Genomic DNA, 15,497 nt, shown 5'->3' on the forward strand with positions numbered 1-15,497 from the left:
AGTAGCTAAGGAACTCAAAGAGAAATACTGTAACTGGGATTTGAATTATAGATTGAAATGTCCCTGAACAACTTATGCAGTCCTAAAAAGGTACTCAGAGGTCTGAACAAGGAAGAACTGTAAGTCTTGTTGGGTACTGACCTACCCATGGGATACTGGAGAAGAGCTGTTCAGGAGAAATGGCCTTTTCCAGATACATGGACTTGGGAGTTGATAGCATATGAAGGACCATTGAAGTCTGGGTATGGATGGGATTACCAGAGCCTCCAGAGGATATGAGAAATACTGACAAAGAATGAGCACAGGAAGAATCTCCAATGTAGATGGAAGAATGCCTAGAAATGAGAGAAGAACCAAGGGTAGAAACCGTGGGGAGGGAAAAAATTTCACAAAACAAAAATCAAAAGAAGGAAGGGCCAACAGTATGATCTTCAGCAACGTAGTTTGGATAGTTAGAAGCAAAAATCCTCAACAAAATACTAACAAGACTGATTCAACTCCATATTAAAGGACTATATACCATGACCAAGTGGGATTTATCCCAGGAATGCAAAGATTGTTCAACATTGGAAAGTCAATGCCAAAGGAGAACACATGGTCATTACAATTGATAAAGAAATGGCATCTGACAAAATCCGACACCCCTTTCATGATAGAAATATTCACAAAACTAGAAATTTCTCAACATGATAAAGGATGTTTGTGAAAAGCCCACAGCTAACATCATATTTAATGGTGAAAGAATGAAAGCTTTCCCACCAAAGATCAGCAACAATGATGTCCAATTTCACCATTATTATTCAACACTATACTAAACATTGTAGCCTAATCAATTAAGCAAGAAAATGAAATAAAAGGCATCAATATCAGAAATTCTATCCATAAATGATATGATCCTATAAAACAGAAAATCCCAAAGAATCCACTAGGGGATGGGGGAAAGCCTACTAGAATTAATAAACAAATTCATCAAAGCTGGAGGATACAAGATCAACATTCAAAAAATTAGTATATTTCTATATACCAACAAGGAGCAATCTAAAAAGGAAATCAAGGAAATAATTCTATTTATAATGGCATGTAAAATATCTAAGTATAAATTTTAAAGAAATTAAAAGACAAATAAATAGAAAGGTGTCCTGTGATCATGTTAGAAAAATGTTTAAGAGTCAGTATTACCCAAAGCAATGTACAGATTAAACACAATCCCTATTCAAACTTTTCTGCAGAAATGGTAAGGTCAACCCTCAATTCACATGTGTTTATTGTTCAAAACAGCCAAATAATCTTGAGAAATAAAGAACAAAATGGAAGTACTTACAATTCTTAATTTCAAAACTTACTAAATGCTATAGTAATCAAAATAGTGTGGTGCTGGCATAAGGACAGCCACACAGACTAATGGAATACAATTGAGAATTCAAAAATAAGCCCATATTTCAAGGCCAACTGATTCTTTTTTTAATATTTATTTTTAGTTGTAGTTGGGCACAATATCTTTATTGTATTTATTTATTTACTTTTATGTGGCGCTGAGGATCGAACCCAGGGCCTCACACATGCTAGGCGAGTGTTCTGCCGCTGAGCCACAAGCCTGGACCCCCCAACCGATTCTTGATGATTGTGCCAAGTCCATTCAATAGGAAAAGAACAGTTTCAAATGGGTGCTGGGACAACTGAATTTCCACATGCTAAAAACAAAACAACAAAAAACTAAGCTGGACCCCCACCTCACACCATATATAAAAAATAATTAAAATGGATCAATGACCTCTATGTAAGAACTAAAGTCATATAGGCATGGTGGTACACACGTGTTAATCGCGACTTTGGAAGTTGAAGCAGGAGAATCACAAGTTTGAGACCAGATTTACTAACTTAGAGAGGCACTAAGCAATTTAGCAAGATCATGTCTTGAAATAAAAAATAAAAAATGGCTGGGGATATAGCTCAGTGGTAAAGTATCTCTGGGTTCAATTTCCAATATCAAAAAAAGAAAAGATCTCAAGTCATAAAAATCTTATAAGAAAATATAGGGGCAAACTTTCACAATGTACAATTTGACTGTGGATTCTTATACATGACACCCAAAGCAAAAACAAACAAAAGCTGATAAATTGGACTTCATCAAAATTAAAGCTTTTGTGCCTCAAAAGAAATTACCAACCAAGTAAAATGTCAACCGAATGGGAAAAAAATTTGCAAATCATGTATCTATCTGATAAGGGTCTAATATCCAGAATATATAAAGGACATTCACTTTAAAATGGGCGAAGGAGCCAGGCACAGTGGTGCTTGCCTATAATCCCAGCAGCTGGCAAAGCTGAGGCAGGAGGATCCCAAGTTCAAAGCCAGCTTTAGCAAAAGTAAGGCACTAAGCAACTCAGTGAGACCCTGTCTCTAAATGAAATACAAAAAGGGGCTGGGGATGTGGGTCAATGGTTAAGTACTCCAGTACCAAAAAAAAAAAAAAAAAAATGGGCAAAGGATTTGAAGGGACATTTCTCCATATAAGATAAACAAATAACCAATAAGCATATAGAATGATGGTCAACATCATCATTAGGGAAATGAAAATCAAAACCATAAGGATAACATGTCAAAATACACTCTACTGTCATGTGTAAAAAAAAGTTAAAAAAAAAAAAAACATGGGGAGATACCATTTCATACCCTTTAGAGTGGATAATCAAAAAGGCTGACAATAAGAAGTGTCGGCGGGGCTGAGGCTGTGGCTCAGTGGCAGAGCGCTTGCCTAGCGTTGAGGCCCTGAGTTTGATCCTCAGTATCACATAAAAACAAACAAATAAAATAAAGGTATTATGTCCAACTACAACTAAAAATATTTAAAAAAAAAGAAGTGTTGGCAAAAATTTGGAGAAATTAGAACCCTTAAATATTACCAGTGGGAACAGTAAATGATGTAGCCACTTTGAAATACAGTCTACAGTTCCTCAAGAAGTTAAACATATAGTTACCACATAACCCAGTAACTCTAGGTTCAAGTACATGCCCAAGAAAACTTAAAACATCTATGCACACACAAAAAAATCGTACATAAATGTTCTGACAGCATTATTTTTAATAGCCAAAAAGTACAAACAACCCAAATATCCATCAACTGATATATAAAGAAAACGTGATATTATCCATATAATGGCATAGTATTTGTAAATAAAGGAATGAAGTACTGATACATGCTGTAACATGGATTAATCCTGAAATATTATAGTAAGTAAAATAAGACAGGTATGAAAGGCACATATTATATTATTCTACTTATATGAAAAATTTGAACTAGCAAATCCCCAGAGGGGAAAAAAAAAAAGATTAATGATCACAGGGGACCAGGGAAAAGAAAGAACGAGGAGTTACTACTAATGGGCATGGGATTTCTTTTGGGGTAATAAAAATGTCCTGGAATTAGACAGTGGAATTAGCTGTACAATATACTAAATATTCTAAAATTCACTGAATTCAAAAAAGGATAAATTAGGGGCTCAGTGGTAGAGTTCTTGCCTAGCATGTGTGAGCACTGAGTTGGATCAATCCTCAGCACCACGTAAAAATAAATAAAATAAAGGTATTGTGTACATCTACAACTAAAGCATTCTTTTAAAAGGACAAATTACATCTCAATTTTTTTTAAAAAAGATTTCACCTCACTTTTGACTACAAAGGTTATTTTCCCCTCCTATCTTGGTTACTTTGGTAAAAGAAAAATAACCCACGTTTAATTTTTTTTATGTCTCTATTTTATTTGTTTATTTTTATGTGGTGCCAGGGATCGAACCCAGTGCCTCACTCATGCTAGGCAAGAGCTCTACCACTGAGCCACAACCCTGGCCCTTAATTTTTATTTTTTAATTAGGAATAAAAAATTATCAGTCATTTATACTTCTTCATTAGTGATATGTATGTTCATATGTTTTGCCCATTTTTAAACTAGCTCTTCATCATTTTCTTATTGTTTTGTTAAAAAATTCTTTATATTAAAAGGTATGAACCCTCAGCCACTTTGCCTAGTTTGTTATTTGCCTTTTAGTTTAGATTTTTTTACAGGTTTTTCATACTTACCTAATCAGAAATAATTACGATTTTTTTATTGTTTTAATTCTTAGATCCCTGCTCTCCTGATTCTGCCAATTCTAGAGCAAGGGAAATATTTATATTTGATTCTTCTGTTTGTGAAGGACTGTTTAATTTTCTTACATTACACTTTTAAGTGGGAAATGAACAACAGCACTACCAAGGAAACTAGATGCTGGCTTTCTTCTGATTGCTTCTCACAGACTCTGTAAGGTGACAGGTGGAAGTGAGGACCAAAGTCTCTGACAGCTACAGTTGTATGATGACATCCAACTTCTTCTAAATGACCCCATTAGGGAAGGAAAACACAAGTAGATGGGGAGGTTCTGAGAAAAAGCTCATGAACTCAAATCCCCAGATCTAATCATCCTGGCAAGTAGTCAGGTGTTTCTTAATATTAGTCCTTAGAAGAACAGATGAAGAAAGCCTATCAGTCTTATTTTAATACCTGCCAGAGTAGGTGCTCAGTAACTGTCAGTTGTTAATTGAATCCATGGGTTATGCTATACTTCAGTCTGGATGAATTGGGTCTGATCAATCCAAGCGGAGCTTATAAAGGAGAAGCAATATCAGCAAAGGTTATAAAACATGAATTGCTGCATTTCCCATGATCCTCACAACCCCCCTGGAATTACCCCATAATGACTAGGAATTCTTTCTCAGAATGTAGTGGGATGGAAAACAATATGCAAAAATTCCAACTAGATAAATTCCTTCTGGGTAACATTTATTTTCCTACAAGTGATTTGGATTGCTTCTCTCACATCCAAGGCTCTAGGACCTCCTTTTACCTATCATCCAACAATGTAACTTGACAGAGGTGAGCATTAGCTAGTTCAACTGATTGTGTTTCACCTTAAGAATAAAAGGAGTTTCCAGCTAGTTATCCACCTCATGTTGATTTGCTTTCCTGATAAAATTTATATTCTATCAAGAATTTTGGTTTTCTGAATCATACATATGTTATATATTCCTTAGTCTATAAAATAATTATGGGAGGACATTAATGACAATAGAAAAATGATCCCCTTAAAGCTCTGGAGATTTGAATGGGAACACTGCTTCTCTATTAGACTCATAGATAATCGCCTACCTCAGAGAGAAATATCAGTTGGTTAACAGATAACTATCCTGATTCAGATTTCTAATCACAGAAGTATTATTAGAAGTATTTATTTTTAAAAAAAACATATTTTCCTGTTTGTTTATCTCTATTTGGAAGGAAGGTTTTAGTTTCATAAATGTTCACACTCATCTTTAACTCACCGGCTCCTCAACTGGTGCTATTATTGATAAGAATTCTGGTACATCAGTGAACATTAAAGTGGTGTTTAAAAAATGTATATATTTTTAGTTATAAATGGACACAATACCTTTATTTTATTTATTTATTTTTATGTGGTGCTGAGGATCAAAGTGCTCTACAAATAAGTCACAAACCCAAACCCTAAAGTGGATTTTATCTACTCTTGGACAAGGTTGTCTGGTGATATTTGGCCTAGGTTTTGTAGAATGTGTAATCTCTTAGTTGGTATCAGTAACCACTTTTAGGATATAGATTTGGAGTCAAACATATCTTGGGCCATATCCCAACTGTGTGACTTAACCTGTACAATGTTGCAAGTAACCTCACTTCTCTAAACTTCTGTTGCCTAATCTATAAAAGTATGGGTAATTATAGCTTCCTTGAGGATTACCAAAACAATCTATGTAAAGCACACCCATAGTTTTTCAAATGTGCTAATTATCCATCCCTCCAAACACAAAAACAGTAAGGAATAAACATACTGCACCCTGTTTTCCCACTAACTGTCAAACCCAGATATTGTCAACCTAGAATTCTTTTTTTAAAAAATATTTATTTTTTTAAGTTTTAGGTGGACACAATATCTTTATTTTATTTTTATGTGGTGCTGAGAATCGAACCCAGGGCCTCACACGTGCAAGGCGAGCGCTCTACCACTGAGCCACAACCTCAGCTCTCAATCATTATTCTCAGAAATGAATATAAAATAAAGACATCATCTATCAAGAAAAACAAAAATAGTTCATTTCTAGCAGACCTTCTTTAAAAGAAAGGTTAAATAATATTGAGGGCATAGCTCCATGGTAGAGCACTTGCCTAGCACGACCAAGGGCCCTTGATTTAATCACCAACACTGCAAAAAGAAAAATAGAAGTGCCAAAGAAAATCCTTTAGCTGAAAGGGAAATAATACCAGAAAGAAACTAGGAACATCAGGAATGAAGGAAGTACAAACAAAAATAAGTGCCTTAGTAAATAAGATAGACTGTTTTTCTCCTCTTAAATTCTTTAAAATATATAGAAATTTTCAATTTATTTGAATGTAAAAGTAATATTGTTTGATAGGTTTTCAATGAATGTGGGTATTATATATATATGATTGCTACCATATAAAGGGGGAGGGTAAAGAGACAATAAAAACAATAAAGTTTTTACATATGCTTTAATAAGTTATATACTAATTCTAAGCAGAGTGTAGTTTACATCCTATAGAGACAATTTCTATATATTTTTTTAAAAATATGGTTCAAAAAAAGACCTCAATAAGTTAAAATTTAAAAACTATCTGAGCATGATGGCATACACCTGTAATCTCAACTACTCAGGAGACTAGGGAAGGAAGATTGCAAGTTTCAGGCCAGTCTGAGCAATTTAGCAAGACCCTTTTTTAAAAAAAAGGGCTCAGTAGTAGTGCACCCCTGGGTTTGATCCCAAGTACCACCCACCACCACCACCACCATCACAACAACAAATAATAATAAAATTAAAATATGAAAATCCTTCCAAAGAAAACAGCAAAGTGGAACGTGTAAAAATACAGAGGAAAAAAATATATAAAAACAAAAAATATTTAAAATTAAAGTTTAAATTAAAGTATCAATACTTATACCTAAATATAAACATACCAATAGTTGGGGAAAACATACCAATTATAAGAGTTAATTAAAACAGGTAAAACAAGATGAATCATATGCTGTCTAAAAGAAACACACTTTACTGATGCAGGGAGGTTAAAAGTAAAAAGTCAGAAAAATATACATATTATACAAATATTAGTCCAAAAGATCTGAAGTAAATATATTTATATAAGACAAAGTAGACTTTAAAAAATAAATAAAATTACCAAAGATAGGAGGGGACATTACATAATTTGAAAAGGATCAATTAGCCAAGAAGATACAGAAATCCTAAATGTAAAAACATGTGAAAACAAACATCAAAACACCAGAAGCAAGAAGTGAGAGAAATAAAAGGAAAGTCAGGAGTGGTAACACATACTTCTAACTCCAGCAACTCAGGAGGCCAAAGCAAGAGGGTCACAAATGTGAGGACAGCCTCAGTGACTTAGTGCGACCCTGTCTGAAAATAAAAAAATAAAAAGGACTGGGGATGTAGTTCAGTAGTAAAATGCCCGGGTATTCAATCCGCAGCACCAAAACCAAACCAAACAAACAGAAAATCAGCAGGGACAAAGAACTCACAACACCACTCACCAACTAGAGCTAACTGACATTTATACTGTACTCTACCAAAAAAAATCCAAATCCACATTTGTTTTAAGTGCACATGGGATATTCATCAAGAAAGAAAATATCCTGCATCATAAAACAAGCTTTAAAAAATTTAGACATCACAAAGTTTAAATAACACAAAATATACTCTGTGACTGTAATGGAAATAAATTAGAAATCAATAATAGAAAAATAATAAATCTCCAAAATTTTTGGAAATTCAGTATGCCTTATGGAGATCAAAGAAGAGCCTCACGAGAAATTAGAAAATACCTTCAAATAAATGACAATGAAAGTACAACATACCAAAATGTTTGGGGTGCAGCTAAAACAGTGATCAAAAGAAAACTTACAGCATCAGATGTTTATAAGGGGAAAAAGACTGGAGTCGATAGTCTAAGCTTCTAGTTTGAGAAACTACCTCAGAAAAAGGGGAATAAAGTGAACTCAAAACAAGGAGAAGGAAGGAAACGTCAAAGAGGAGAAATCAATGAAACTGAAAAAGAAAAATAAAGCAGAAAAAAAGATAAGTGAAACAAAAGCTGGTATGTTGCCAAGATCAGTAACAATAATCAATCTCTAGCTAGACTGGCAAAGAAAAAAAAGAGAAAACACACAAATTACCAATAACAGGAAAAGAAGGAGATTACTACAGACCTAGTAAACATTAAAACAATATTAAGGTGTTACAATTTGGATGGGGATATCCCCAAAAGCTCATAGGTTGGAAGCATGATCCCCAATACAGCTAGATTCAGAGGTAGGGCTTTTAGGCAAGGATTAAGGCTCTGGCCTCATCAGTAGATTAATCCATTTGCTGGATTAAAGCCATTGATAGCTGAATAGACTGCTGGGAGGTGGGATCAAATTGAAGGAAGTAGGTCACTGGAGGCGTGCACTGGAAGGGTGTATCTGTCCGCCCTCCACCCCTTCTTCCTGCTGCCATGAGTGTTGAGCAACTTTCCTCACCATAATGATCTGCCTCACCTCTGGCTCACAGCAATAGAGTCAGCAGACCAAGGGCTGAAACCTGTGAAACTGAGCCAAAATAAACTTTTCCTCTTCTAAGTTGTTCTTGTCAGGTATTTTTGGTCACAGCAATGAAAAACTGATTAACACTCGGGGAGTAATATGAACAATTCTATGAAGAGAAACCCAACAACTTAAGTGAAATGGACCAATTCTTTGAAACTACCAAACTACCAGGATTCACTTAAGAAATAAAATAGCCTGGAGAGTTGTAGATCTATTAAAGAAAATGAATTTTTAATTTAGAATCATACACATACACACTCCCCACACACCTACCTCTACCTGCCCCCACCTCCAGGGCCAGATAGTTCCAGTGACAAGTTTGATCAAACGTTTAAAGAAGAAATAACATCAATTCTGCACAATCTCTTTCAGAGAACAGAAGTAAAGGATGAACATCCCAACTCATTTTATGAGGCTAGCAGTGCCCTGATAAACCAAAATCCAGAAAAGTACAGTAATGAGTGAATGAATGAAAATCAAAGAAAGATAAAAAGAAGGCTATAATCAATCTCTCAAGGCTAGAACGTCTCTTATGAAAATAGATGCAAAAACTCTTCAAAAACATATTAATGAATAAAATCCACCAATGAATAAAAATAATAATATATGATGATCAATTGATTTATCTCAAAATTCAAGTCCTGCTCAACATTCAAACCTCAGCCAAAGAATGTAACCTAATACAGTAACTTACTACAGAAGAAAATTTATATGATCAAATCTAGTGATGCAGAAAAGCATTTGAAATAATTCAACATCAGTTAAAAATAAAAGCTCAACTAACTATAACTAGAAAGCCATTTCCTTAAATTGACAAAGGGCATCGATTAGATACCAAAAGGTAATATTAAGTCTGATTATCAAAGACCAAATGCATGCCTTCTAAGATTCACAATTTGTTCAGCATTTTACTTTTTAGCCAGTACAATAAGAGGGAAAAAGAGATGTACAAATTGTAATAAAAAATAAAAATGTCCTTATTTGCAGACAACATATTTGTCCATGAAGAAAATTCCAAGGATCCTTGAATGTGTGAATTAGCAAGATTGCACAATACAAAGTCAATGTACAAAAATAAATAAATCACATTTCTATAGGCTAAAATGAACACATGAATTTTTAATTTTGTAAAATTTAAAAATACTATGTATAATAACTCCCAAAAGTTGAAATGTATAAATCTGCCAATGTTGTGGAAAACCACACAATGCTAATGAAAGAAATCAAAGAAGATCTAAACAAATGGAAAGACAAATTATGTTCATGGATTAGAAAATTCCATATGATTGTAATGTCATTTCTCCAAATTGATCTATCTATAAATTCAATATCCAAACAAATTCTCAGTATGATTTTTTTATATCTAGAGAAACAGATTTTACTGCTTCATATTTGCCATCCTTTTATTATACTCTACTATTTATTACAATGATGGACAAGAGAAAATCACTCCTATTTTGCAATGAGCATATAGAAAGTACATTTTAGTAGTATAATAAAGACTTGTGGTAAAACAGTCATCAAATGTTAGGTGATCTTATTGTTAATTGATTGACTGTTCAGTAATTTTATACAATAAATAAATATAACTGAAAAAAGAAATATAACTGAATACTAAATGAAAGAATTGCAGATCATGAAAAAATAAAATAAATCTCCAAAAATTTTAACTTGCAATCTGAATCAAGGCAGTGTGGTACTGATGAGAGGATTGATAGTTAAGTCAATGCAACAGAATGGCAGCCAAAATTAGATTCTACTGGCCATACAAACATGGCCAATTGATTTTTTTATATTTATTTAGTTGTAGATGAACACAAAGTACCTTTATTTATTTTTATGTGGTGCTGAGGATTGAACTCAGTGCCTCACACATTCGAGGCAAGCACTTTACCACTGAGCTATAGCCTCAGCCCTGCCAATTGATTTTTTTCTATAGGCTAAAATGAACACATGGATTTTTAATTTTGTAAAATTTAAAAAATACTATGTATAATAACTCCCAAAAGTTGAAATGTATAAATCTGCCAATGTTGCCAGGGGCAAGGGCAATTCAAAGAAGTAAGGATAGTTTCCAATAAACAACTAGCCATCAATATGCAAAAAAAAATTGAAACTCAATCTAATTCTCACATTCCATATAAAAATCAACCCATAATTGATAAATATGTTTACAAAATATAAATTTTGAAAAGGAAACAACACAGGAGAAAATTCTTCATGACTTTGAGTTAGGCAAAGTGTCCTTAGATCAAAAGCACAGTTCATTTTTAAAAAGTGTGTAAATTTGCCAGGCAAGCCTGTAATCCCAGTGGCTGAGGACTGAGGCAGGAGGATCCCAAATTCAAAGCCAGCCTCAGCAAGAGCAAGGTGTTAGGCAACTCAGTGAGAACTTGTCTCTAAATAAAATAAAAAATAGGGCTGGGGATATGGCTCAGTGGTCGAGTGCCCCTGAGTTCAATCCCTGGTACCAAAAAAATAAAAAAACAAAAAAATAAAAAATGTGTAAATTTGACTCCAACAAAACTAAAAATTTTTGCTCTGTGAAAACAATGTTTAAAGAAAATTAAAAAGCTAGAGACAGGGAAAATATTTGCAACTCTAATAGCTAACAAAGGATTGCAACAAGACATCAAAAATATAAAAAGGTTTCTCAAAACTTAACAGGAAGGCCCGGGCGGGATGGCACACACCTGTAATCCCAGCAGCTTGGGAGGCAGAGAATCGCAAGTTCAAAACCAGCTTCAGCAACTGTGAGACCCTAAGCAATTCAGTGAGACCCTGTCTCTAAATAGAATACAAAATAGGGCTGGGGATGTGTTTCAGTGGTGGAGTACCTCTAAGTTCCATCCCTGGTACCAAATAACAACAACAGCAGCAGCAACAATAGCAACAACAACAAAAACCCAACAGTAAGAAAACAACCCACTTTAAAAAAATTAGTGAAATGATTTAAACTGACCTTTTGCTAAAAATGATATAGAGATGACATATGAGCACATGAAAAGATGTTCAACATCCTTTGCCACTAGGAAAAGTGCAAATTAAAACCATAATGAGCCAGGTATGGTAGCACATGCCTGTAATCCCAGCGGCTCGGGAGGCTGGGACAGGAGGATCTCAGGTTCAAAGCCAGCCTTAGCTTTGAAGCAACTCAGTGTGACCCTGTTTCTAAATAAAATATAAAATAGGGCTGGGGATGTGGCTCAGTGGTCAAGTGCCCCCGAGTTCAATCCCCAGTACCAAGAAAAAAAAACATAATGAGAAGCCACTATATACTTAATAAATGGATTAACAAAACCTGGTCTTACCAAATATTGATGAGAATGTGATGTAAACTCTCATATAGCAATGAAAAAATGGTACAGTTACTCTGGAAAAGAGTCTGGCAATTTCTGATAAAGTTATAGATACACTTGCCATATGAGCTGGCAAGCCTACTTAGACATTTACCCTTCATGCAAAAACTTGCACATGAAAGTTTATAGCAGCTATAATCATAATTATCAAATACCAGAAACAGCCTAAATATCCTTGAACAAACCAGATAAACAAATTTGGTACACCCATATAGTGGAATGTTGCTCAGCAATAAAGAGAAGTGAAGTGAACTCTGACCATCACTGCCTCTGTGGGCTTACTGTGGGGAGCATGATCCAAGGGAACCACAACAATTGAGGAAGCTGTTTATTGGTGGTCTGAAGTCTGAAACTACAGATGATAGTTAAAGAGAACATATTGAGAAATGGGCACACTCACAAATTATTTGATAATGGTAAATGTTTCAAGGTCTTGTGACTTGTATGTTGAAGACATAGATGCAGCAACTTGGGGTAGCTTTGGCAACTTTATGAATCATGAAGGAAACTTTGGAGGTGGCAAAAGTAATTTTGGCCATGGTGGAAACTCTATCGGAAAAGGAGGCTATGGTGGTTGAGGTGGATTTGGAGGTAATGATGACAATTACGGTAGCAGTTCTGGGTATAGTAGAGAAGTGGTGGTGGCAGACTAGGATATGGAAACCAAGTTGGTGGATATGGTGGTAGTGAAGGAAGTCATATGGTTACAATGCCTCATTGTCATCGTAACATGAAGGAGAAAATTTTGGTATTACTAACCACTGTGGTGGTTGGAACTATAATAATTTTGGAAATTACAGTGAACAACAGAAATCAAATTATAAACTCATGAAGTAGGCAGTTTTGATAAGAGCAGCTCTGGTAGTCCCTGTGTTGGTGGGTATGGATCTGGTGGAGACCGTGGTGGAATGTGGAAGAAGGTTTTTAAAACAGTATAAAAAGGCTATAGTTCTTAGTAAGAGAGAGAATGAGGAGTTGTCAGAAAAGCTACAGGTTACTTTGAGACAATCATCACAAAAGCATTAGAATAACTGCAAAAACCTGCCACAGAAGAAATGATGATCCATTGTCAGAGTTATTGCAGCTTAAACAGGAAACCCTTCTTGTGATGTCATAGCCACAATTTGCAAAAAGTGTAGCTACTGGTTAATGCAATGTAGTTACTGGTTAATACAGTGTCAATCAGATGTACATTCCTGAGGTCTTTTAACTGTTGAATCATAGTCTTTTTCTTTTTTTTTTTCCTTATATCAAATAAACTTCCCTATAAATTGTGGTGTGGTACCAGGAATAAAAAATTAAGGAATTTTAACTAAAAAAAAAAAAAAAAAGAGGAATAAACCAATGATACATGCAACTACATCAGCAAATCTCAGGGACAATGTACAGTGAAAGAAGCTAATCTCAAAATATTACACACTCTGATTTCATTCTAGAAAAGGTAAAATTATGGAACAAAGAACAATGGCATATTAATGCACGTGTACACAAATCTTTTCCCTTGACATTGATCTAACTTTCATTGTTTTATCTTATAACCATGAAATTTTATATAGTCTATATTCATTTTTTGAAACATTTGTTTTGCATATTTAAATTTTTTGAGAGACACAGAAGAATTTCCCAAAAATGTATTCATTTTAGGTATATAAACAAGTCCACCCAAGTCCTTACTTGAAGCCAATACATTTGTTTGCAACCCAGTGGATTACACACAATCACCTAAGAGACAGATTTAAGGTCAATTTGCAAATGAGTATTATCATAGACACAGCCATTTACATTAAAAGGTGATAATTAGGAATTAAATTGAGCATTAGGAAAAAAGTGCCAGACTAAGAGGAAAAAAGCATAGAGAAGATTATACTAAACTGTATCAAGAAAAAGATAAGCTAAATTTGCTTGTAGATTTGCACGGTAAAGCCAGAAAAAGTCTGGCAGACTTAAAATTTCTGTACAAACAGAAAAACTGAGCTAGCTCATTATATAAGCAGGTAGTTTTCTGCATAACCAAAATAGAGAAGACATTTTACTCTTATCTCCACTGCCATCTTCAGGTTTTCTTCCACTTCCCTTTTCATCTTCATCTTCTGAGTTTTCTACTTCCTCAATAACCATCCTTTTGCCTTTAGTTTGGGTCTTAGATGCAGGTTCAGAATTTTTCACATCTCTTTCGACTTCTGATAAGGTTTTCTGCAAATCACAATATTAATGACAAAATTTTCCTTTAATAAAAACCACCATTCTTTCAGATAAGAAAAAGAAAATATTAAGAAATGAATAAAAACACAAGGCTTTTTATGTTTTTTTTTCAAAACTACTTCATTGCTTCATCTGATTATAACTATATATACTGTAAAAAGCTTAGAGTCACAGTATAAAAAAGGAAGAAAAAAAATCACCTGAAATCCTGCCACTCAAGTAATACCACTGACATTTTTTATAATCTCCTCAGATGTTTCTAGGCATACAGACACACAAAAATGTATAGTTCTGCACAAATAAAATCATGCTATATGTGCTTTTTAAATTTTTTGTCTAGTAAAAATTACATACAATTTATTTATCTCCTGTTCATAGTTTCTAACAATCACAAAACCTTCTTATCCAGCATTTTGATGTCTGCTGTTTCAGTTAACTAAAGTTCCATTCAACTAGAGAGAGAGAGAGAGAGAGAGAAAGGGAGAAAGAGGCGGGGGGGAGAGAGAGGACATTTGCATATATAGCATATTGCTGTACTGTCATATTTTATTCTTAATTATTGCTATTAGTCTCTTACTGTGTACATGTGCTTTTTTTTTAATGAATAACGCTGGACGTTCTAAAATGCTTTATAACAGTGAAACCAAGAAAGTACATAGGCAGCCTTTCCACAAGGTTGATGAACAACAACAACAACAAAAAAAGCGGGGAACTTTACTGGAATTTAAAACTGGCCATTCAAAAAAGCAGATCAGGGACACTGGAAGTTGGATATAATAAAATAAGGAAGACATCCCCAGCAACATAGCCATGGCCACGACTGGGCCAGAAGCTCTAGACAGAGTGGTCCCTCTAAGAGCACAGTAGAGGGATAAAGGAATTAAAGTAACCTGCATTTTTAGGAGGTCCGTGGCATGTCTGGATACAGAGCATTTAGAAATCAAGGACATTGCCCAGCAAACCTGAAAGACATGCTGCACTGGTGGTGGTTGGGCACCATTTCTCCCAGCACTGTGCAGAGGACAAAGGAAGGAACCATTCTGCAGCCAATGCAAAGGGGCTGGCAGCTGAAGGGGGCCAATTCCTGGCAAACTCAAGTTTGGCTCAAAATACAAGCCCAGTAAACATACACTGCATGACAGAGTGTGCTTAAGTGACCAAGAGAAAATCAAATGTGGAGAGAGCCTTACCCAGGGGACAACTAGTCATGGAAACCCACCCAGCTCAACCTCTCCCCCTCCAATCCTGCTGCTTGTAGGATCTGCTGGGAGAGACA

At 34.8% G+C, this 15,497-nt stretch overlaps 1 protein-coding gene across 1 annotated transcript in view; it reads right to left on the minus strand.

Moving 5' to 3' along the window:
- Spag1 (sperm associated antigen 1) overlaps positions 1–15,497 on the minus strand; it is a 62,070-nt gene that overhangs the window by 23,111 nt on the left and 23,462 nt on the right. The window contains exon 10 of the mRNA XM_078016864.1: positions 14,053–14,212. Within this exon, the coding sequence (XP_077872990.1) occupies positions 14,053–14,212 (160 nt within the window). The remainder of the gene's footprint in view (positions 1–14,052; positions 14,213–15,497) is intronic.

The sequence above is a fragment of the Ictidomys tridecemlineatus genome, chromosome 7 (assembly GCF_052094955.1).
Source record: "Ictidomys tridecemlineatus isolate mIctTri1 chromosome 7, mIctTri1.hap1, whole genome shotgun sequence".
Lineage (NCBI taxonomy): Eukaryota > Metazoa > Chordata > Mammalia > Rodentia > Sciuridae > Ictidomys > Ictidomys tridecemlineatus.